The sequence below is a fragment of the Perognathus longimembris genome, chromosome 8 (assembly GCF_023159225.1).
Source record: "Perognathus longimembris pacificus isolate PPM17 chromosome 8, ASM2315922v1, whole genome shotgun sequence".
NCBI classification, from domain to species: Eukaryota; Metazoa; Chordata; class Mammalia; order Rodentia; family Heteromyidae; genus Perognathus; species Perognathus longimembris.
In genome coordinates, this window is record NC_063168.1 from 2,867,722 (window position 1) to 2,892,377 (window position 24,656).

General features: G+C 47.3%; 1 protein-coding gene across 1 annotated transcript in view; it reads left to right on the forward strand.

Annotated features, from left to right (window-relative positions):
- Positions 1-24,656, forward strand: part of Mertk (MER proto-oncogene, tyrosine kinase) — an 89,389-nt gene that overhangs the window by 35,965 nt on the left and 28,768 nt on the right. Inside the window, exons 6-10 of the mRNA XM_048353511.1 lie at positions 6,481-6,567; positions 9,591-9,706; positions 13,317-13,500; positions 17,564-17,715; positions 23,633-23,786. Coding sequence (XP_048209468.1) covers positions 6,481-6,567; positions 9,591-9,706; positions 13,317-13,500; positions 17,564-17,715; positions 23,633-23,786 — 693 coding nt within the window. The remainder of the gene's footprint in view (positions 1-6,480; positions 6,568-9,590; positions 9,707-13,316; positions 13,501-17,563; positions 17,716-23,632; positions 23,787-24,656) is intronic.

The following is a 24,656-nucleotide window of genomic DNA, read 5'->3' on the forward strand; positions in this document are numbered from 1 at the left end:
CCCGGCTTGGGTTAGGAGACGGATGTGTCCGGGGAGCAAGCGTGAGGGACTACTCTTGGGTGATGGAGTTCTCCACCCCCCAGCCTCCCCGCCGTTCACATGTGATAGCCACACACTCTCCTTCCCTTCCCCCGAAGAGAGCAAAGCACAAGCCATGCATTCTGAAGATGGGGTGCACCTAAGTCATTCTCCTGGTTTGGGTCATTGTTATGTAAGATCTTTATCGCTAGGGAAAGTGGGGGGGAAGAGCATACCGGAACCCAGTGCTATTTTTGCAACTTCTTGTGAAATGAAAGTTATTTCCAATTAAAATTTCTTTCCTTTTTTCCTTTAAAGAAGCATTCTGTCTGGGAGCTAGCGTGTAACTCAATGTCGTGCTTGCCTTGCATGTAGAATGCCCAAAATTCAGCCGTCTGTATCGTAAAACAAACACAATCAACAACTGGGAGAGAGTGAGGGAAGGGACGACATTGTCCAGAAAGAAATGTACTTTGGTTTTTGTTTTTTGGGTTGTTGTTTTTTGTCAGTCATGAGCCTTGAACTTTGGACCTGGGTGCTGTCCCTGAGCTCTTTTGCTCAAGGTTAGCACTCTACCACTTTGAGCCATAGTGCCACTTCTGGTTTTTGGATGGTTGATTGGACATTAGAGTCTCACAGACTTTCCTGCCTGGGCTGGCTTTGAACTCTGATCCTCAGATCTCAGCCTCCTGAGTAGCTAGGGTTACAGGTGTGAGCCACCAGTGCCTGGCTGAAACATACTCTTATTCTGATTTATATAACTATAACCCCTCTGTATATCACCTTTATAATAGCAATAAGTAAGTGACAGAAGTACTTTGTTATGGGGAAAACCAAATCCAAAACTAAGGAGCAGAATTGTGAAAAAGATTTTTTTTTGGTCAGTTGTGGGGCTTGAACTGTGGGCCTGGGCACTGTCCCTGAGCTCTACAGCTTAAGGCTAGTGCTCTACCACTTGAGCCACAGCGTCCCTTCCGTGAGAAGATTTTGCTGGTGCTTAAGGTTGGTGACATAATAGGTTAGGGCTTAATCTCTTCCTAGTGCCCCTTTGCTCTTTTGTGTCCCTTGGCAAGCTGCTTAACTTCTTTATGTAAAATAAAGATAAGAGCAGGGCCTGTTTCATTGATGAAGTTTCAGTGAAATAATGCCTGTAAGGCCCTGGGGGCAGGAGTAGTCTGCAAGGATGATCAACATGCTACCTGATAGACATTTTTTTGTGTTATTTTTGTGAGTAGTTGTTACTAACTCACGGTCTATTTTGAGCTGCCTTTTTTTAAAAATAGAGATGGACTTGTGCTGATTTTTCTGGGTTTTTTTTTTATTGCTATTTATGTTTTAAATTTTTACTGCTGGTACTAGGTCCTGGTCTGAGGAGCTGGGTTCTGTCCCTTAGCTTTTTCACTCAAAGCTGGCACGTGGCTCCTTGAGCCACAGCTCTCCTTTCAGCTTTGTGCTGGTCAATTGGCGATAAAGGTCTCGTGGACTTTCTTGCCGGGTTTTACTTGGAACCACAGTCTTCAGATCTCAGCCTCCTGAGTAGCTAGATGACACGGGTGAGCCACTGGAGCCTCTATCAGTAGTCACCCTGGATTAGGACAGAAGTTACTCCAGGCCAGCACTGCCCTAAATCACTGCTCAAAAAAGGCACCCATCACTGGGCACCAGTGGCTCATGCCTATAGGACCAGCTACTCAGGAAGCTGAGATCCGAGGATGGCATCAGAAGCCAGCCTGGGCAGGAAAGTCCCCGTGAGACTCTCATCTCCAATTCACTACTCAAAAACTGGAAGTGGCGCCGTGGCTCAAGTGGTAGAGCGCTAGCCTTGAGCACCAAGAGACTCAGGGACAGCGCCCAGGCCCTGAGTTCAAGCCCCACACCGACGAAACAAATAAATAAAATAAAAAACAACACTCATTTCCTATAGAAACCACTTCTCAAAGTCGAGGGAAGCTAGTTGTGTACCGTGTATCATTAGGAATATCCACTGTAATAACAATAACAGTAATCATTAGAATTTATACACACCAGTTCACAATTCTCACAGTGCTTCCTCCAAGGAAGCTTTGACCCTTACAGCAAGCTTTGATTTAGTTGGGCATTTTTAGTACTCGTTTTATAACGGGGAAATAATTAAGAAACCCGCTTGCTCCAAGTCTGCCCTCCACTCAGCGGCTGGAACGGCCTGCACACCAGTCAGATCCTGTCAGCGCTCTGCTCAGAGTGCCAGGGTGCCACTCTAGTCTGGAAAAAAAACAACAAAACAACAAAATGGTCTTTTCCAACCTGCTTGTTTGTTTGTTCATTGCTAACAGTCTCCCCAGGACCTCAGTAGCAACTTGGCCCATTCCTTCACCCCGTGTCTTTCCCCCAGAAGCCATTTCTCCAGGAGCTACTTCTAACCCTTCTCCTTATGAAACATCACCCCCCCTCCCTGGTTTCCCATCTTGCTCGCTCGCTGCCTTCAGACACAGTGCCCGTCTCACTTGCCAAGAATATCGTCCCTTTCTCCGGATGCAGACGGGAATTGTCGAAGGGAAGAGGCCTCTGGTTTCTGCACAGAGGTTGTCTCTCTCTCCTAAGTTCCCAGGAAACACAGCCCGGCACATAGGGAGGGAGTCCTCGGTATTGAAGGGATGCTTGCGGACCACGTGGAAAACTTGGAACTGATAAACGCCTTCACCTCTGTAGCATGCTGATTGTTACTTCCTCTGGGAGAAAGATGGACACTAGAATTTTAAAATGAAGGAGCAGGTTGTTTAGTGAATTTTCAGGCTTGCTGAATCTAGAACTCAAAGAACTGGCCCAATGGTGCCCTTGGAAGTCACTTCCGCCACAGTTACTTGTATATCCATCGAATATCCTGTTGCCGAATGCCCCTTAAAAATAGCTTTCAGATCTGTGTCCCTAGCTATGTCTTTTTTTCATACCAGGAGAGGAGTAAGCAAGAGAGGGACGAATAATCACCCTGGAGCTGAGCTGAGAAGAGCATCTGACAGTGGGGGGATTGTGGGGGAGGAGGACTGGCTAGCTGGGGCTGACTGTGCAGCCCGCCCCGGGACCTGAAGCCTCCGTGCTAGAGTGGGAGGGAGGGTGGAGACTTCAGAAATGAAGGTGAGGGCGGATGATTTTCTCCCTGGAAAGCCACAAGGGCTCAGGCTATAAAACACCCGGGTCTATTCCAGTCTGGGGATTATTGTTCCTTCCCACAGGGGAGCAGGTGAAGGAGGAGCCGCCGCTGGCCTTTCCCAGTGCGCACATGGACAGTCCAGGCTCATACACAAGTCTGTAGTAAGGAAGATGGTGCTATGAAGCCTAACAGTGTTTAATTGGGGAAAAAAAAGTATGAATGCTGGGAATATGGCTCAGTGATGGAGTGCTCCCCAGATATGAACAAGGCCCTTGATTTGTTCCCCAAAACCGGGGGCAGAGGAAGGGAGGTGGAGACAAAGGACTCCCGTGGGCCCTGGGTGCCGGTGTCACTTTGGTTTGGCTGGGTTTCCATTCTGCTCAGCTGGTGTCCATTTGGCCTTTGAGCCTCAAGCACGTGGCCGCGTGGGAAGTGGCCTAACAGGTCATGTGGCACTCGTGGGTGGGTGGTCATGCCAGGACGTTGGCTGGAAATTGTTTTTCTGACCTGGTGTACACTTTGGAAAGAAACACAGAGAGGAAAAATGACTTCCTTCTTGACCTCGAGTAATGTCCCGTGACCAGTTTCATTTGAGCATCAATAAGCCCTCCGTGAGCCAGGATTCCCCTCCTTTATGACACACAGCTGCTCAGTGGGCCTCTGTGAAACAAGCCCCCTGCGTCGCCAAGGAGCCCGCTTTGCTCCCCTTGTCACCAGCTTCGTGGGGGTGGAGTTTGTCCCCAAGTGTTTACCAAGAGTTCTAACAGAGTATGTGGAGTCAAACGCTGGGCTTTAACCTGCAGCTCCCCGCCCCCCCTCCCCCCCCCCGCATACAAAAAAAGAAGGTAGTTAACGACTCCCAGTGTCTTCCTGTACCAAAGCTGATGATTCTAAATGAGAGTCGGGCAAATGAGAGTCGGGCTTTGCAAGTTCAGGAGATCATGAGATCTGGTCAAATGTCTTCTGGGAACTCAGAAACTGAAAGCTTGAATGATATGCTACCGTGTGTAAAAGCAAAGTGTCAGAGGCCCGACTTTGACATTGAGACCAGCAGACCACAATCTCACACTGCAGCTTAGGGGGTCAGTGTCGTGGAACTCATCGGATCACGACCCCACACCAGCTTAGAGGGTCAGTGTGTTGATCCTCATCCTCTGTGTATTCGTCCATGTATCTTCTCTTGTAAAAATCAACACCTAACCAATACCCCTAGTAGGAGGCCATGCTGGGGTTTTTCCGCCTTCTCCCTCTCACCTCTCCCTCTCTTTACAAACAGGGAATACTTTTCTTTCCCCCGTGGAAACATGATAGCATATCAGTTCTCATTTGCTTTAGTCTCAGGATCCCTTCATAGCCTTAAACATTACTGCGAACTAAAAGTTTTTGTATATGTGGGTTTGTATGTATGGAAAAAGGTGATTCTTTTGTTTATTTGTTTGTTTGTTTTTGTCTAGTGCCAGAAGTTGAATCCAAAGCTTTAGGCAAATGCTATATACCACTGATCTACACCCATGCCCCAAAATGAAAATCTTTTTAAACACACTAATTCACAAGCACATATACTGTTGGCTAATCATATAGCTTCTGGGAAACATTTCTGGTACATTTCATTATGTCTCAAGATATGGAGACTAGAAAGGAGAAATAACCTATTATTATGAAAGTTGTTTTCATTTTGAAGCTTCTAAGAGGGTGTCTGGAATTCTAAAGCGGTCTAGATCACATTTTAAGAATGGCTGATGTATTTATTCTGTTGTCTGGAGGTTATGTTTGTAGATCACTACATTGACAGAAAATTTGAAATGTTGTCCAGTAAAGCAGTTGTTCTTCCAATAAATGGAACATACTGTATTTAATAATTACTCGTGTTATCTTAAGTATCAGTTGCATCGTAATTAATAATTATAAGTATAATCATCAATCCAGAGGAAAACAAAGTTTGGATTTCAATGAACACATATATGTATTTGTGGCTAGGAGGTATCACCAAGCTTTGTTTTTGTTATTGGTTTGTTGGTGTTGTGGATGGAACACAGTGCCTATGAACACTAAGCATACCATTTGCCACTGAGCTACAACCTATTCTAAGGTTAATAACCAAAGACTCTTCAACATTCACATGTATGCTATAGGATAAAATTATCAGGGAGAAGTAGAAAATTAATAGTAGAAACTTAGCCCAGAAGGGAGATTTTATGGACCATGTCCATGTCCAGATATTCAGGATACCTCAAATTACATTCTCTGCAGCTTCTCAAATTATGAAAAAATTAGAACATGAATGTTAAAATGTCTAAGAGGATACATATATTTTCCACAGTTCCTCTGAAAGAATACGAGCAGCGAATATAGACTCCTGAGGCAGGGTATTCCCAAGTGATCTTTATTGATGTGATGACGGGTTTAAGGTGAATATGTCTCCTCTTGAAATAACTGTTTTCTTAAATCAACACACCATCGAGGAGCAGTTTCATCTTCTCCTTGGGAGGAAGTGACCAAATATAAAAAGATAGGGCTCCTACTGGATTTTTACTATTTAAGATTTCTCTCCAGTCAGGAGGAAATACTCCTTTTCTTGGAAAATTAAAACACTGTGAAGGGCTGGGGATATGGCGCAGTGGCAAGAGTGCTTGCTTTGTATACATGAAGCCCTGGGTTCGATTCCTCAGTACCACATATATAGAAAACGGCCAGAAGGGGCGCTGTGGCTCAAGTGGCAGGGTGCTAGCCTTGAGCAAAAAGAAGCTCAGGGACAGGGCTCAGGCCCTGAGTTCAAGCCCAGGACTGGCCATCTCAGGCAGAAAAGTCCATGAGACTCCATCTCCAAAATAACCCAAAGCAGGGCTGGAGGAGTGGCTTACATCAAGTGAGCGTGAGGCCCTGAATTCAAATCTTAGTGTGCCAAAAGAAAACCGAGTCTCATTTCAAGAGATTGTCTAACAGTTTTACATCTCCGGTAATCAGAGCATCCTAGCACAGTGACCTGGTGGTCTTGCGAGTCTAGGCAACAGAGGACTAGATGAGCCTCACAAGCACTTTGCTTGGTGTTGGGGTTGGTGGGTCCCATTCCGGCTCGTAGTAACCTCAGTGTAAACAATCCCGCTTCATTGCCTGAGGTGTCAGCACTCGGGATCTGAGGAATGAAAGCGGCGGCGGAGGCTGCCTTGTTCATCCCTGCCTGGGGTTCATCCCAGCTGTTTGCACACCTTTTAAGGTCACTTGAGACATTGAGCCTGAAGCCATGGGCCAAGAGCTTAAAGCGGGACAGCCCCCAGGCTCGGGTAGGACGCCTCGGGTCCTTGCTGCGTCCGTCTCACAGGTGTCTGTCTGCCCAGGTCTGACGGAGACGGCCATCTTCAGCTGTGAGGCCCACAACGACAAAGGACTGACCGTGTCCAAAGGCGTGCAGGTCAACATCAAAGGTGAGCCGCGAGGCCGGGTCCCAGGGGTGTGCTGGGGAGATGGGGGGATCCGAGGGGAGGGCTTACTAGGCTGGAGTCCACGCGCGACCTTGAACAAGTCCCACCAGCTAGTGGGTTTCAGTGTTCCCCGCTGAGAAAAATGGAGATGATTATCATAAACGTTACTCATCGCTGAGGCGTAATAAAAGTAAAAACCAACCAACCTGGGTCTCATGCAAGTCTCTGCCAACTGCTGACCTAGAGACGGGGGAAGCCGGGAGCAGAGAAACGGACACGTTTGCTCTGTGGGGGAGAGGAGGAGCTCTGACCATCCTTCCCCTACATCCTGTCTTTCTTGCTTCCTTGGAGCTTGCACTTCACTAGGGCTGAGCTTGCTTCGCCTGGATTACAGTAACAGAATCTCCCGGGCTATTGAAGGCGCTCCCGTGCTTCCTACTATGCAAGCAAAGGCATGTAAACCCAGAAGCTGGAAGAAAAGGAAAACCTCCAAGCGAACCCCGTCTTCCCGTCTCTTTTCAGGTCATCTTGCTTGCTCTCAGGGAAATTCAAGCACATTGTATGTGTCACTATTTGATCTTAATTTAGAAGTCAATGTTGGGTTCATGTTTCCTCTCTCTTACCCTTGGAGAGGCAAACAATGCATATTTAATAATAGGTTAAGTAATAGGTTAAAGGCTAGGCCTTTGTGCAACTCCTTAAAGATAAGAAACATATTCAAAAATAATAAAGACCAGGGAGATGCAGAACGAGATTCAAGACTACAAAGGAAATTAGAGTTAAACAAGAGGCTGCTTTTTAGTTTCAGCAAAATCCGTGGGTGAAAGATTATGAAAGGGTGTTTTCCTTCCCCTTTTGCCCACTACTAGGGTTTGAACTCAGGGCTGTGGACTTGCTTGGCTTGCACACTCTACTGGTGTTGTACCATTTGAGCCATGCCCCCAGTCCAGCTCAGTACTATTTAATTGGAGATGGAGTCTCACAGACTTTTCTGCGCAGGCTGAGTAGCTAGGGTTACAGGTATGAATCACCAATGCCTGGCTAACAGGGTATTCTCTAAAAGTTCACTGGAAATTTTTTAAATGAAAAACCAAAAGTGAATACTAGAGGAAGTGTATAACTTCCTTCCTTTTTTACAAATCTCATGATGACAATTTTCAAATATATGTTAGGAATTTCAGAAATTAGTGAGTGGGTGCAAATTGGTAAAGTCCCTTTTCCTAGAATATAATAAACTTCTTAAAATTTAAAAGTGTATAAAATGAGAAGCATTTAATTCTATATTTCACACACATATTTTATCCTATTTCGGAAACTTGTGGTTCCAGCTTTTGTTGTATTTTAAATTTTCTGTCAGAGCAACCAAGGTTCCCTTCATCTAAACTGTTGTCCTTGTGATTTGGGTAGCCCAGTGTTGATCTGGAAAAGGCAGATCCTTTAGGGTGGCTCTACAAATAATCTGCCTTGGAAACTGAGTGGAACAGTGCACTGACTATTTCCTCCTCGGCAAGTTCCAGGTGTGCTCGTAAAACTGAAACTCCTTGACGTGGTATCCGGTGTGTGCGGAAGGAAGTCCCAGCCTCCCTCTCCCCTGACCTCTGTCTCTCCACCACACCTAGCCTGGCCTCATCTATTATCTCAGTTATTCCCACCACAGGCCCGCGAAGCAGTGCTACTCCTATCCCCCTCTTGTAGAGAAGGGAACTGATCAGACAGTGGACCTGACTCATGGGACTGTGCCCGGGCCCTCCAGCTGATACATGGCAGATCAGCCTGCCAGGCCCCCAAAGGTGCTCCGTACCATGGGCTTGCCGTCTGTCATAGGGGCCACCAATGTCCTAGTGAAGGACACAGGCTCTGAGGCCAGGCAGACAGGTAGACCTGGGCCAAGTTCCTGTTCTACTGTTTATAACCCCTTCCTTCCTTCCTTCCTTCCTTCCTTCCTTCCTTCCTTCCTTCCTTCCTTCCTTCCTTCCTCCCTCCCTCCCTCCCTCCCTCCCCCTCCCTCCTTCCCTCCCTTCCTCCCTCCTTCCCTCCCTTCCTTCCTTCCTCCCTCCCTCTCTCCCTACCTCCCTTTCTTTCCCTTCCTTCTTTTCTACCTCCCTTTCCCTTCCTTCCTTCCTCCCTTTCGTCCGTCCATCTATCCGTCCATCCTTCTTCCTCCTCTTTTTTCCTCTTCTTTTTTTGTGCTGGTCCTGGGGCTTGAACTCAGGGTCTGAGCACTATCCTCAAGCTTCTTGTGCCCAAGGCTAGTGCTCTCCCACTTGATCCACAGCTCCACTTCTGACTTTTTAAATATTTTATTAGAGATAAGAGTCCTTCCCAGGCTGTCCTGCCCAGGCTGGCTTCAAACTGCAGTCCTCAGGTTTCAGCCTCCTGAGTAGCTAGGATTACAGGCGTGAGCATCTCTCTGTGATCTTTGACATACTTTTAACTTTTCTGCTCACTTCCCTTGTATGTCAGGAGGGATTGTAAGACTGTCTAATAAGGTCCTCGTAGTGATCAAATGAAGGAAAGTCCATGAAGTGTCTGGTACACAGTAAGCCCGGAAAATGTTTGTCATCACTTCCTATGGTAATTATTACGAATAATTAAATTTAGCACAGAGAGGTAAGGTTCTCTCCATGTAGAATGTTCTTGTATTCTACCTGAAGTAGAAGTTTTTGTCCTGCATGTGCCTAAAGCCATTGCACAGCTGTTATACTACATACACCTTCCCCAGCAGATGCAGTGAGCTCACTGAGTGGAGGACATGGGTATTGCCACTTTCTTTTCTAGTTAAAAGGACTCCTCGCTTCCTCAGGAAGCAGAACTGGATCGGCTCCACTTCTCAGGTCCAAGCAGGACCATTGCTGAAAGTCTTCACGCAGGCTCCTATCGTTACCCTCAGCCCGGGGTGGGTCCTCTTGGAAACGTGTCCTTCCTTTTGCTGATCTCCAAGTCCGTTGCGGTCACCTGATTGCTTGGTAGCCGTGGCGTCCCTTGGTGTATACCAGAGCTAAGCATGTGTGCTTGCTTTCATCTAGCGATTCCCTCTCCGCCAACCGAAGTCCGCATCCTCAACAGCACAGCACACAGCATTCTCGTCTCCTGGGTCCCGGGCTTCGATGGCTACTCTCCTTTTAGGAACTGCAGCATTCAGGTAAGCCCCAGCCTGTGGAGGGAAGTCGTGGGTTGATGCCAGAGGACTGCCTGGTTTTCTTCCCGTCCCAGGACAGCCCTGCGTCCATGCCTCCAATTCCACTCCCGCCCAGAACCCCTTGTTCTCCCCAGTCCTCGTCTGCCATCCTGCCCTGCCTAGTGGTACTTTGTCCACGACGTTGCTTCCTCCCGTGTCTGGTCCGGGACTCAGCTAGAGGAGACACGTGTCTCCACGGGGGAATATCAGGAGACCAGGGAGAATTAACAGGTCATCACAAAAGCATCTCCCTAAACGCATCTTAATCGGCGTTCAGGAGGCCAGGGGCTTCCTAGTGCAGCTCTTCCTTCAAGACCTAAGTCCCTGTGATAGTAACTGTGGCACATTCGCCAGAAACCTGGGGATTATAAGCCTGTAGAGTCTTCAGCTCTTCCTAACAACTACCGAAAATTGGTATGAAACAGTGGTGAAAGAAATACTAGGTTAGTCAAGCCTAAAATGATCCCTTGTCTTGATTGACATGAGATCTGCTATCCTGTTTCATCAGAGCGCTAACAGGGCTGTGGAATGAGTGTCTTCAAGGCCCAGGGCTCTCGACTACGTTATCTTACTTAGGACGCACCATCCCTGCAGGCTCCGAGCTCGCTCAGCCGCGAGCCACAGGCCTGCAGTTCAAGCCCAGGGAGTTGGGGTGCCAACGGTAGGGCTTGGAACCGCCGGCCTGCTCTCTGTAGTCAGGAGAGACATGCTCTGGGGGAATGGGTTTCCAAACACCAGGGACTGTCCCAGGACAATGCACATGTGTTCTGCTTTGCACTCGGTAGGGATAAGAATTCTTCGTGTACCAAATATCTTGGTCTTATTCATTAAAATGTTAACTTCATACGGTAGGCCAGCCATGTCAAACTTGACGTAGAGAGGTGACTTCTGAAGAATTCTGTGTTGACAACAAGATGTTTTTAATACCGACTGGAATGAGTTTCTCTGCCCTTAGCGCCTCCTACTCTTTATCTAGCAGCTGTTTCTTTTCTGAAGAATAAAAACATGTATTATCCCCAAAATAGCCTTTACCCTCCCTCCCCCTCCCTCCCCCACCTAGCCTTGCTTAATTATTGCCTAACATTGCTTTCAACCCTCCCAAGTACTCCAGTCTCCCAAGTGAGATTTAGTAACTCTTCCTATCTCTGTAATTCCTTAGCTAGGGATACCGTCTTAAAACCAAGCAACAGCAACAACAACAAGAAACCCTTTACGAGCTATATATCACCTCCTATAACTTTCATCCATCTAAAGTGTACAATTTCATGGTGCGTAGCATATTTACACCTGTGCAACCATCATCATCTAATTTTGTCTGTATGCTGGTGCGGAGTTGTCTTCCTACAGATTTTTCTTTGGTGCCAGTGTGTTGCTGGGCCTCAGTACTACGCCCCTCCTGCTTCTTTGAGGAGGCTGTGGATTCACCAGTAAAACCATCCTGTCCTGGGCTTTTCTTTAGAGGACTTTAGTCTCTTTAGTATATTATTGTTTATTTATTTAAAACCTAGGACCTAGGACCAGCATCAAAGTAAGTCAAAGGAAGCTTCAGCCACACTCTTAGCCTTGGCTGTGCCTTAGCATCTGAGAAATAGCGTCCCGGCCAGCCAGCTCACAGGCGGCTGCTGCCACCCAGGATCCCGAGGTACGGGTGGGGTTATTAAGTCCTCGCCCCACCAGCTAGCCCTGCCCCCCCCCCCGTCCTCCCTCCCATTTCTGGTAGGATTACGAGCTTAGCAAATATGCATACAGGACATCCTGTTACATTCCACAAGCGATCTTGCGCTTTATCCACACTGAACAATTAGGTGATGGACCTCAACGTCATCATGCAGTTGATCATCCTTTATTTTCTCAGCCGTCGTGCTGGGGTTCGTTTCCATGGCTTTGGAAGTTACATTTTTATATTCTGTTGGTGAACTGTGTATTTCCATTCCTGAAGGAACCAAGTATGGTTTTGCCGTTCGTTACAGTTTTAAACTCTGACTGGGTAACAAATGAATGTTTTGGATGAGGTTCAGGCCCATGCACTAGCGGGACACACCCTCTCGTTTCCTCCGGTCCTGACGTTGCTTCCTTTTTTTCCACCCATTTTTGGGCCCCAGATTCCATTCCTATTTTTAACTTTCCACATAGTGCTTGTCGTCACTGCATGCCCCCTCCTCCCCTGGGGTCCCCACAGAAGGGCCAGTACGGAAACCCCTTCTTCCAGGGGCACACTGACGGTCAGAAAGCATCACTGCCCCCGGAAGGGCCCCGTGCGTGGCTCCGGAAATGGGACGGGGGCGGAGAGCCAGCACCTGCCACCTTCGCTGTAGCCATTTGTCACCAGGAAGTAGGCGCATACTCCAGTGGGAAAGAAACAAAAAGTAACTTCCGCCAATAGCCACCCCCAAGATAAGCACAGGGCCCTCATTTCTCCTCAGAGGGCCCCTCGGGGCCAGCGGTACCTTCCCGTCACCCGCAGGGTCGGCATGAGAGTGGGGCTCAGTCCCCGTACCGTCATCATGGCGTCACCTGGAGACTGGGGTTCTAAGATGCTCATCTATGACCTCTTGCTCTCAGTCTCTCACACACACCTCTCAGAATGGGAACATTGGATAGCCACATCCCCGAACGCATCCTCCGTCATTATTAAGGGGACCTTCCCAAAGCAGGAGTTACTTTAAAAAAAAAAAAAAAAAAAAGGCTTGTGGCTAAAACTGGGTTTTGCCAAGAATTGCCTCTCATGCTGGACAAACAGAGATTTGGAGGGAGGTGTGGGGAGACTCGTGGAGGGAAAGAGGAGGAAATCCATGTTGAAAGGACATTTGGGAAGGCTGGCCAGGTAAGATATGAACGACCCTTCCCTGTTTCTTCCCATCTCACCTAAGTACCATAAAATTTACACTATGTGCGTGCTTTTTTGCATTGAAGTCCTAGGGCAGCGAAAAGAGGAATAAGGATAAAGTACATACTCCTCAAACTATCCACAGAACAGGAGCATGACCCACAGGTTAGGTAATGGAAAGGGTACAGAGTTTTGCTGGGCACGGTGGCCTGTGTTCCCGGCATGTCTGTGAACCCCACTCCTTAGGAGGCTGAGGCAAGGAGAACCACAAAGCTGAGGCTAGTCTGGGCAGCTTAGCCATTGAGTCCTATCTCAAAGATTAAAATAAAAGAGCTGAAATGTAGCTGAATTGTAGAGCACTTGCTTAGGATGCACAAGGCTCCGGGTTCAATCCTAATTACTGTACAAAGTAACACGTTAAAAGAGTAGCCAGCAAGGCCATCTTCAGAGCGGAGGTGACCCTAAGAGAAGGCTACTTTGTGTTGAGTGCTTTACTTTATGGCTGCTTTATTTGTAAGCTACTTTGCTGTCCGGTGTCACGTCACAGACGTGGAATCCAGCGATGGTAACTTCTGGATCCTTACCTGTCGCAGTAAGACCCCCTGTGGTCTCGGCGTTTTTCCGCAACACCACGAGTAACACACAGCCGGGCCGCCCCCCCGCGGCAGCCCAGCGGAACCCTGCGGCCCGCGCCCGGCATTCCCTCCGCCTTACTAATGCCGGCCTCCGCGTGTCCTCATCGTGCAGGTGAAGGAAGTGGATCCGCTGAGTAACGGCTCCGTCATGACCTTTAACACCTCAGCCTCGCCGCATCTGTATCACGTCGCGCAGCTGCAGGCCCTGGCTAACTACAGCGTTGGGGTGTCCTGTATGAATGACGTAGGCTGGTCTGCGGTGAGCCCCTGGATTGCGGCCAGCACGACCGAAGGAGGTAATTCCTGAGATCCGGGATCAGTGTTTCCTGCGATGGCACGGGATCAGACAGACCTTTCCCGTGGCCGGATTTGATGTCTACACTGATGATTTGGACTTTATACCTGGCGGTGCCTTTTATTGGTGTGGCCGATAAAATAGGAATGTATTTCCTTTGGTAATGTAAGAAGATTTAGTGGTGATGTGTAGGCTCAGTGGCTCAAGCCTATTACCAGCTGCTCTCGGTTCAAGGCCAGCCCTGAAAATAAAATAAAATGAAAATGTTCACAAGATGCGCCTTCAGCCACCAGCTGGCAGGGCAGTGTCTGCTTATGGTTCTAGACTATGGGAGGAGCACCGAGGCTGAATGCAGACGCGCCCGCCTGCCTTCCAGCCTGCCAGCCTGTCACACAAGGAAGCACAAAATAGGAGGATCAAAGTCTAGGCTGGCTCGGGCAGAGAAGAGAGAACTTGTCTTGAGAATGGTATGGAGAATGTGGCTCTAGTGGTAGAGTACCTGAGTTCAAACCTCAGCACCACCAAAAACTTGTATAGGTAGCCTTTTTCTCTCTCTCTCTCTCTCTCTCTCTCTCTCTCTCTGTCTGTCTGTCTCGCCCGTCCTGGGCCTTGAACTCTGCGCCTAGGCACTGTCCCTAAGCTCCTTTTGCTCAGAGCGAGCAGTCCACCACTTGAGCTACAGCGCCACTTAGGCTTTTTCGGTGACTAACTGGAGGTCAGAGTCTCACGGACTCTCCTGAGGGCTGGCTTTGAGTTGCAGCCCTCAGATCTCAGCCTGTTGGGTAGCTAGGATTACGGGCATGAACCACCACGCCTGGCTTGGTTTATTTTCCACTTCTCCCATGAAAGAGTTTATTCTACTCGACCTGCTGCTGACTCTGCGTGCTCCACCTGCAGCCAGATCCCCAGCACTCATTTCTTTTCCTTTGGCTATTCCCCCCCCCCCCCCCCAGTTCTCAGGCATGCGTTTTTGTCTTCATTGCTGTTTGGATTTTCGTTCTCTCTCGTTGCTACTCTGGCTCTGTCCCCTCGCATCCCTCTAACGTGTTTGACCTCTGACATTCACGAGGTCCTTGCCCCCACACATCTCTTTTCTGGTCTTCTGCCTCCTCCCATTGAGGAGCCAGGGAGCACCCCGGTGTGATTGGAACCCCGGGAGCACGAGTGGGGCCTGTGAAGTGTCAGGAAATTAAGTCAGGGACTCCCAGCTGTCAACGGTGGTTTTGCTCCACTCTGTAAAGCCTGCCTTCCTTACACGGGACGAACGTGAAGAAGTCTTCTGCCTCCCGTGTCTCGGGATAGGAACGTGTGCGGTGCTGGTGTTCCGGCACACGGGCGGGAGCGGAGGGGTGGGGTCGAGTCCTTGCTGGGGTACGGACTTGCGTGCCTCCAGTCTTCGCGTGGGCCCCTCTCTGTGCCTTCATATTCTAGTGGTGCTCCAAGACTCATCTCCTGCGGACGTTTCCGGGATAACTTGCACGGTGTGTAGAGGTTTGGTGGGGGATCTCGAGGGGCAGCTGCCTCGCAACCAGGCTTTCACCCGGGTCTCCCGGTTTCGGTCGTGGTTTTGGTGTCTGACCTTCTGCTTCTGAGCCACTCAGCGCTGTTTTTGGGGGGGGGGGGGGAGCCAGCTTGCCGCACTAACAGCGCCCTCATCTGCTCTCAGCAAACGTTGAAACTTCTCCTTGACCGTTGACTCTTTTCCCTTTTCCTTTTGAGTTTCTGTCTCTTCACTTCCTTGCCGTCATCGTAGAGAGGTTTGGGGGCCTGCCGAGCCGGCTGTGTGTATCCCTAAATTCTACAATAGCTTTGGAAGCGTATGCCCGAGTCCAAAGGTGACCCTTGGGCTATAGGATATCTACTAAATGGAAATGCCTTTTAACTTCATGAATACTGTTTCTGGAGTCAGTAGAAATGAAGTGGGTTATAGTATTCTTTTTGTTTTCAGACATATCAGAAATATATAATTTAATCTTTATTCTTTATATAAACACTTATCGTTAATTTCTAAACTGATTACTATTGCAATTCTCCTTATCTTATTGGATTTGTTCCCATATTAATACACATAATAGGCCTAATATTTTTCATTGGGTAAGTAGCAACTATTTCATTATAAAATGTAACAACATTTATAATTGTTGCCTGAACATTGCATTTATTCCTTTGTGTCACTATTGTGCTGTACTAATTGTAACTCCATCTGTAGACTAAATTCTTAGAAATAAAGTTCTTGGGGGATGAACGTATAGCCTAGTGGTAGAGAGCTTGCCTAGAATGTGCAAGGCCCTGAGTTCAACCCCTGGCACTGGAAAGAAAATACAAGTAGAACAACAACAACAAAAAGCTGGTCAAAGAACATAATGTCTTCAGTTTGAGTAGATACAGTCAAGATTCTCATTCCGAAAAGATGCAGTAATGATCTGATCTTGTGTCCTAAATTATTTTATGCACACACCACATAGTTAGTGCTCCATTTCTTGGTTTTTTTTTGTTTTTGTTTTTGTTTTTTGGCCAGTCCTGGGCCTTGGACTCAGGGCCTGAGCACTGTCCCTGGCTTCTTCCCGCTCAAGGCTAGCACTCTGCCACTTGAGCCACAGCGCCGCTTCTGGCCGTTTTCTGTATATGTGGTGCTGGGGAATCGAACCTAGGGCCTCATGTATCCGAGGCAGGCAGGCACTCTTGCCACTAGGCTATATCCCCAGCCCGGTGCTCCATTTCTATGGGCTCAGTATCCTAGATTCAACTGAGTATCAAATATATTTGGGGAAAAAATTCCATCTGCACAGATTTTTTTTCCCTTGCCATTCAGTGTAACAACTATTTTTTGCAACATGCATTCTAAGTCATCAAAATATGATTTAAGCATGTGGCAGGAGGGAGGGAGGTTCTCTGCAAATATTGTACCATTTTACTTAAGGATTTACACACCCATGAGTTCTATTTTTGTGGTGTCTCCGAAACCAGTCTTTCTGCAGATACCGAAAGATGACTGTATAAACATTTTTCATGTAATGACTGCTTAGTTCTGCTCAGATCAGTAACCTGACTCTGAACTTCACAATACCAGCCTCATTCGGAGCTCGCCAGTAGCCTCCCCCCCCCCCCCCCGCCTTGTGCACCTCAAGTGCCACAGAACCAATGTCCCTCAGTCCTGTTGACCTCTCACCTGCCAGTGTCCATTAGAAGACCCGGTTTGAGCTGTCAGCGTTGCTGCTTCAGAAGCACCTGCCTCCTCCTCCGCCGCCCACTTCCTGGGAGATGTCCCCTTAACAACAGTGTCTTAAGGCCTCCGTAGCCAATGGGACTTCTTACTTGTTAAAATTGCTAGGCCCTCGTGGCTCAGGCCTGTAACTCTAGCTATGCAGGAGGTGGAGATCTGAGCATTGCAGTTTGAAGCCAGCCTGGGTAGGAAAGTTCCGGAGAATTTTATCTCCAGTTAACTAACAAGATGTTAGAAGTGGAGCTGTGGCTCAAGTGGTGGAGCACTAGGCTTGAACAAAAAGAAGGGAAGAGGGCTGGGAATGTGGCTTAGTGGTAGCGTGCTTACCTAGCATGCATGAAGCCCTGGGTTCGATTCCTCAGCACCACATAAACAGAAAAAGCCAGAAGTGGCGCTGTGCCTCAAGTGGTAGAGTGCTAGCCTTGAGCAAAAGAAGCTCAGGGTCAGTGCCCAGGCCCTGAGTTCAAGACCCTGAACTGGCAATAAAAGAAAAGAGAAAGAGAGAGAGAAAGAAAGAAGCTCAGGGTCAGTGCCCAGGCCCTGAGTTCAAGACCCTGAACTAGCTATAAAAGAAGAGAGAGAGAGAGAAGGAAAGAAGCACAGGGTCAGTGCCCAGGTCCTCAGTTCAAGCTCCAGGACTGGCACATGCACCCACAAAACAAACCAACCAAACAACAACAAAAGCCTCCTGTGCTGTCTCAGTGGTCCTTCATTGAAAAGGAGGCGGAAGTTGACTATAGTTTGGGTTTCATTTTTCATAGGACATTTGAAAACTAAACGCTGGAAAACCAAGAGGAGAACGAATCTATATGCGTGTCTCATCATGTTTTCTTTCTTGTAGCTCCATCATCTGCGCCTTTAAATGTCACGATGTTTCTGAATGAATCTAGTAACACAGTGGATGTCAGGTGGCTGAAGCCTCTAATTAAGCGTCAGGATGGGGAACTGATGGGCTACCAGCTATCTCATATGTGGCAGAATGCAGGCACTTTGGTAAGTCTGAACCCTGAGAGCATGCTCAGTCCTTTCCTTCCGGATCTCACTCTGTCTCGGAAGCTTTTATCTTATTGTGATGAGTTAGGGAAGGCACTGTTCAGCAGACAGTGTCAGAAAAACCTGAACCTCCAAATTAGTCATCAGAAAACCAGAAACAGGAGTATGGTTCAAGTGGTAGAGCGCCTACTGTGGGGGAAAAAAAGCTGAACAAGGGCTTGAGGTCTTGCGTTCAAGCCCCAGTAGCAGCACACACAAGACAGAATGTATCTAAACATTATCAAAGGGTTTGTTCTGAATAGGAGTAATGTGCTTAGAACTAGGTAGAACTGGGGTACGTGTGGATGTGAAGTAGCTCAAGGGAGGAAGAGCCTCTTTAATTCAAGAATTCATCTCACAGTCGCAACTACAGTGTAGATTTCTGTGTGATCGAAGGGCTGTTCCCTTAAATAATAGCTGGTGTCCTGGCAGTCCCCTGGTTAGGTGAGACACATGAAGCTGAAAGACCCCTGCTATGATAGGGACTCAAGCCAAGACCGACAGGGCAGGCTGCTGAGGGTTGAAGTCCGAATGCAGTTGGATGAGCAGCTTCCAGAAGATTCTCTTTCCACCTGGGTAAGGAAGAGACCTAAGGTAGTGCAGGACTTCCCTGTCCAGGCTGGCTTCAGATCTCGATTCTTAGATCTCAGCATCCCGAGTAGTTGGGATTGCAGATGTGAGCCGTCGGCATTGAGTCACAAAGACAGTTTTCTTCAGAGTCCTCTTTGGGCCGGTCGCCTACCTCCTTGCAGATGCAAGAAACAGTCGTTGGGGGTGGGGGGAGGAGGTTGGGGGAGAACATTCGCATTGTGCTCACTCTAGACTCGGTACGTTGGGACAACGAAAGACACTTGACTCCTGTTACTTTGGGAATGTTGTCCGATGCCACAAAGCTTCCGGCTCATGACCTGCGCATGGAGACAATATGAACACTGAGAGAGCCTGAGAGAGGCCCAAAGCCCCACCAAAGTGAAGCCAGCAATTGTCTCAGCCTCTGTCATTTTAATTTCCAGAGCTTTCTTTGCCTTGTGCTTCTGAGCCAGGCACTGGTGGCTCCTATCTGTAATCCTAGCTACTCAGGAGGCTGAGAACTGAGGATCTGGTTCAAATTGGTGAGATTCTTATCTCCAGTTAGCCACCAAAAAGTCAGCAGTGGAGCTGTGGCTCAAGTGGTAGAGCGCTAGCATTCAGAGAAAAAATGGGGAGGAAAAAGCACAGGGACAGCTCCAGGGCCCTGAGTTCAAGTCCCAATACCCCTCCCACACACACCCCCCCCACACACACAAAAAACTGTCATTTCCATTTTTAGAAAACATTACTACAACTACTTCTTTATTCAAGGCTTGGGAATTGAATAATTTGGACAGTTTTCATTTCTAGCTGTAATATAAGTGTGTGTATATGCGTGAGTATACAATTTCATAACTCTCCTGGAAGTGGTCTTTGGGTGGTTTTTGCGGGGGCCCTGAAGATGGGTGTGTGCCTTTGTTATATCACTCTGTGTTACTGGTAAATTAAGAATTGTCTGATCCATGCTGTGTCGGTACCTGTTTGCGCCACATCTCCAGCCCTGTTTTGCCTGATATACCTTGCCTTCCAAATAGAGCTAAAAATCTAGAAGGAAGGAAAATGTACAAACTGGTTCCGTTTGAAGTTGGAGCCCTAAGTGCGTTCTAGGCATTTGTAATTCCGTGGACTCAGTTCCTGTACGGAGTTACTGGATTGGCACAGCTATGCCATCTAAACCGGCTGGACAGTTTCTAACTGTGAATGCACTGGCCCTTGGATAAATGGAACTAGAGTTCTCAACCCCAAACCCATAAGTATCAGCGGACTTTCTACAAAAAAAAAAAAGTTCAGTGAGCAAAAAAAGTTATATAATATTTCATATGGAACTCCTTTCTTGAAGACCAACAGCATATCCTGGCAAGTTACTGGCCTTGAAATGTCCTATAAAAAATACATCATCACCTACCATTCCTCAAACTGTAGACATACAGTCACTGTCTCTTCCTTTTCTCACCTCTCCCTCAGAGGAGAGCAGGGTATTCTATGTTATCGAAGGCATGAGGGATAGGTAATGTTCTTTTGAGACAGGCCACTCAGCCATCTAAGCCTCTTCTGAAACCTAAGGATTGATGAGAGAGGATACATTTTCCTGGAGGAGAAAAGCCTGCGATGGAGGTTTTTTCCATGAAGGAATCAAATGATTTGTTGATTGTTTGATTTTTTAATTCTAATTAACTGGGCTGGTGAATTTTCTTTCTTATGTACTGAGACTTGAAAAATATTGCAAAATGGGTATGGAAGAAAGAGGGTCATATTAAGTGGAGGAAACCCAACACATTGTCGAACACAGTCAAGGAAACTAACAACCACTACTGGTTGATTGTTTGCACTGTGCCAGATGATGCAAAGTAACTCATGTAGAACATGTGAGAAAGTGTATTCTCAAAATCAGGTGCTGGGGGCTCACGCCTGTAATCCTAGCTACTCAGGAGGCTGGGATCTGAGGATCATGGTTTGAAGCCAACCCAGGCAGGAAGATCAATGAGACTCATCTCCAATTAACCACCAAAAATCCAGAAGTGGGTCTGTGGCTCAAGTTGTGGAGCTCCAACCTCAGTGAAAAGGCTTAGAGGTGCTACCCAGGCCCTGAGTTTATGCGCCTATACCAGCATACACACACACACACACACACACACACACGAACCCCCACTGTACAACTAATTGATATCAGTAAAATTAATTAACTAATTAATTAAATTTAAAAGAAATACAAACAAAATGACTGGATGGGTTGCTCAAGTGTGAAGTCTTAGATTCAATCCCCAGTACCACAAATAAGAAAAAAAAAAAAAGAAGAAAAATTTTAAAGAAAATTTTGTTTATACTGATCATGTAAAAGAATTGTTTGCTCAAGGATTACTCAGTGGTAGAGTATGTACTTAGCATGTGAAGGCCCTGGTTTGAACCCCTAGCACCTGGAAACTATATGCCTATGTACACACACACACAAACACACACACACACCCCACACACATATACACAGTTTGTTTTCTTTATTTACTAAACAATTTGACAAAACAAACATGTTATTTATAAACAGTACAACAACTACTTACATTGTACTAAGTATTATAAGTAATCAAAAGATGACTTAAAGACTATGTCTGTGTGTTAGGGGGTTGCTGAGGGTTGAACTTACCTAGGCTGTCATGTGCATTACCACTGATCTACACCCTAACCCCATAGTCGTTTATGCACGGGACTTTACTATACACAGATTCTGGTATCCAAGGGCGTAGTCCTAGAACCATTCCCACACAGATACTGAGGGAACAATGTCGATTTTATTTCCAAAGGGATACTTTTGTTTTGGTAGGATTTCTGCTCATCTAGGCATATGATTCTCCCCCAATGTTGAATTTCCTCTTGCTTTGAGATAATTTTCCTCATAAATGGTGTATTATATTTGAGTCTTTATAGGGAAAAATAGTACGGAAATACAGAACGTCCAGTGTTCCTTCTGTCAGAAGATCTCGAACTTGAGCTGTTAAGCAGTAAACTGTGAAACTGGCGTGTGATTCACCTCTAGTGACAGCCGTGAGTCATAGCAGGCAGTGGTTATAACCATTGACTTAGCCACCTGATGATTTTCTGTTTACCCCCAAATTAAATACAGAACAACTAACTCATCACCAGTGTTAGCCATAAATAAAATGCTCTATTTCCAGAAAAGTTATCACCAGGATATGCCTCCCAAATTGTTAACTTCATTTCAATTTCATTTTTTTACTTTAAAAAATCTCTAGCAAAGGCCAGGTGCTGGTGGCGAACATCTGTAATCCTAGCTACTCAGGAGTCTCAGATCCGAGGATGCAGATTCAAAGCCAGTGGAACAGGGAAGTCCATGAGATCTTATCTGTAGTTAACCACCAAAAAGCCAGAAGTACAGCTGTGGCCCAAGTGGCAGGACTTTAACCTTGAGCAAAAAAGTTCAGGGACAGCACCTAGGGACAGCCTGAGTTCACACTTCAGGACTAGCACAAAAAAAAGTATTAATAATAATTGTTATTATCTATGACAAATCTCAGGGTCTCAGGATCCAACGGAGTACGAAAGGCTACCTTTGGGAGTCCATATTTCACCTCTCACGTTTTGTGTAGGACATTTATTTCATGGATGAACACTTTCTCTTTAGAGTCTGAAACAGTCTCTGGATAGCCAACCCAGGCCCCATCCTTCTAGCTGAGCAGGTTCATTCCATCCTGTGCCAAGCAGAAGTCACAGGTGTGGGATTGAATGAGCAAGGAGTAATGTTATCACGAAAGTAGGCCTCTGCTGTTTGTCCGCACTCCATGGTACCTGTGCCTCACGTGATCTCTGAAATCAAACTTGTAGCATTCAGACATAAAGACATGTTCCTAGGTCTTCACTTCAGCCTTTACCATTCATCCCATTTCCATTTCAAAAGCCAGCCCCAACTAAAACTCATTCCATGCACAAAAGAACTTGGTAATCATGGAGGCTTTGAAACAAAAAGAACTGTAGATAAACATTAACTTCCTTATTTTTCCCTGCCTTAATGGTTCACTGCTGTGTATCAGTGGCTTTCATAGACAAATATAAGTAAAAGTAAACCAAAATGTTGTGAAAAGCAAATTGTGTATTTCGCACACAAGAGAAGGAGGAAGAAGAAAAGAGGGAGGAGGAAGAAGTTTTCTCCTCTATGTAGATTAATTCTTGTAATTTTGTTTGTTTGTTTGTTTGTTTGCCAGTCCTGGAGCTTGGACTCAGGGCCTGAGCACTGTCCCTGGCTTCTTTTTGCTCAAGGCTAGCACTCTGCCACTTGAGCCACAGCGCCACTTCTGGCCATTTTCTGTATATGTGGTGCTGGGGAATGGAACCCAGGGCTTCATGTATACGAGGCGAGCACTCTACCAGTAGGCCATACTCCCAGCCCCTCTTGTGATTTTTTAAAAAAAGGTGATGTACAGAAGGGTTACATAAGTAAGATAATGGGTATATTTCTTTTTGAAGTGTTAGCCCTCCCTCCTTTTCTCCCACCTTCCCCCCTCCCTCCAAGTTGTAAAGTTCATTTCCAACATAATATCATTGTTGCATTGGTTCATGCTTTGTCTCACAGTTTCTGTGATTCCCCTTCCCTCCTCTAAATGAGATAAATTTATATACAAGACAGAGGGTACCAAAATAAAAAACAGTGACCATGGGGAATAAACCAGAGGGGAAAAAAAAGAAACACAACAGAAATAACTGCAAACAGTTCACTCAAAAAAAGAAAGAAAACCCTTTCCCATTTCCATATCGTGGAGTTCATTTCACTTAGCATCATCTTATACGGTCATATGTGCATAGCTGTTGAGCTAGTGGGATCCTCCGCTAGGACTGTGCTAGGCTTGTACTATTACACACGAGGGAAAGCAAGCAGCCGCGTTTCTCTGGGTCTTGCTCACTTCACTAATAGGATCTTTCCCAACAAAGAACCGGAACCCAGGTGCACTGATTTGGGACTGCAGAGGGGCTTTGAGCCTTGCACCGGGAAAGTCGCTCCAATGGGAGGCTCAGGCTTCAGCCTTGCCGTCTGGAAGCATCCCATATGGAATCTACCTCTAGAAGCTTCTTTGCTGACCCCTGTAACTGCTGTGCCTTCAGGATCCTAGTTGCCAAGGCTTCAGGATCTGAGGCCTGAGTGAGGAAGGAGCCCTGAGGCCATCCCCCCTCCCTCCCTCCTTCCCCTCCCCCCCCCCCAACGAGGGTGACTTTTCTCTGGAGTAACGGAGGGTGATAAGTAGGCAATGGACCTGATGCATCATATTTCCATTTATTTCACCCGATGATTCTTCTCTGTCCCCAGAAAGAGCTCTCTCAAGAAGTCGGCCAGAACGACATCCAGGCTCAACTCTCTGTTCAAGTCTACAACGCCACGTGCACAGTGAGGATTGCAGCCGTCACCAAAGGGGGGACCGGGCCTTTCAGCGAGCCGGTGAGGATATTCATCCCCGCACCAGGTGAGCGCCGCCCCGGCTGATGACCGAATGTGGCGGTCTAGGCAGGGCACCGACTGTCAGAGAGCAACCTGGGCAGTGAGTAGCAGCTGATTAACACATGAAAAATAAACCCAGAGGGTTGGGGGCCAGGCCAGCCCAAGCAGAAAAGTCCCCTGGACTCCGTCTCAGGGGCGGGGGCCTGGGCACAGTGTCACGGGCCTCAGGGACAGGGCCCCAGGCACTGAGTTCAAGCCCCACAACCAACAAAACCAAACCACAATTTCGACCGTAATTTGAATGAAGTAGGCGTGAGTTGAATAGGCACGATGGCGAATCCTCAGCTCTCGATGACTGGCATTGTTTATTTGCTAATGTTCCTACTGCTCTGTTTTTAGCGGCGCTCTTTGCCTTGTTTTTACTCATCCAGCCTTTGGGTAACGTGTTGTGCCATTTGATCTGCATAGAACATCAAATGCTCCCTAGAAAAGCCATGCGCAGACCGCCCCGGGCTGACTGAGCTAAATGCCCAGCCATGCATGCTGGCTTTGTGTGATGGGGGCCTCAGGGGCGTCACGCGTGGTTCCCACGCTGTGCCCTGCTCCTGTGGGCCGGGGGAGCCACCTTTGTCCTGACGCTGATTTGCCCCTGACCCCTGCTGTGAGGCCATGTCATAAAACCCACAGGCCAGGTAGTGTCTGTGTCAGCCCTTTGTACCCAGTAGCAGATGAGATCAAGAGCAGATGACTGAGTTCCTGTCTGTCTGTTCCCAGTGACTCTCACAGGGCTGTCCCTTTTAGTGCCAAATTGGCACTAATTGCACCACTGTAGCCAGTGCTTGGGAAGCATTTGTTGCTGGTAAGAGGGATATCCACAAGGTGTGTCTACCTAGAA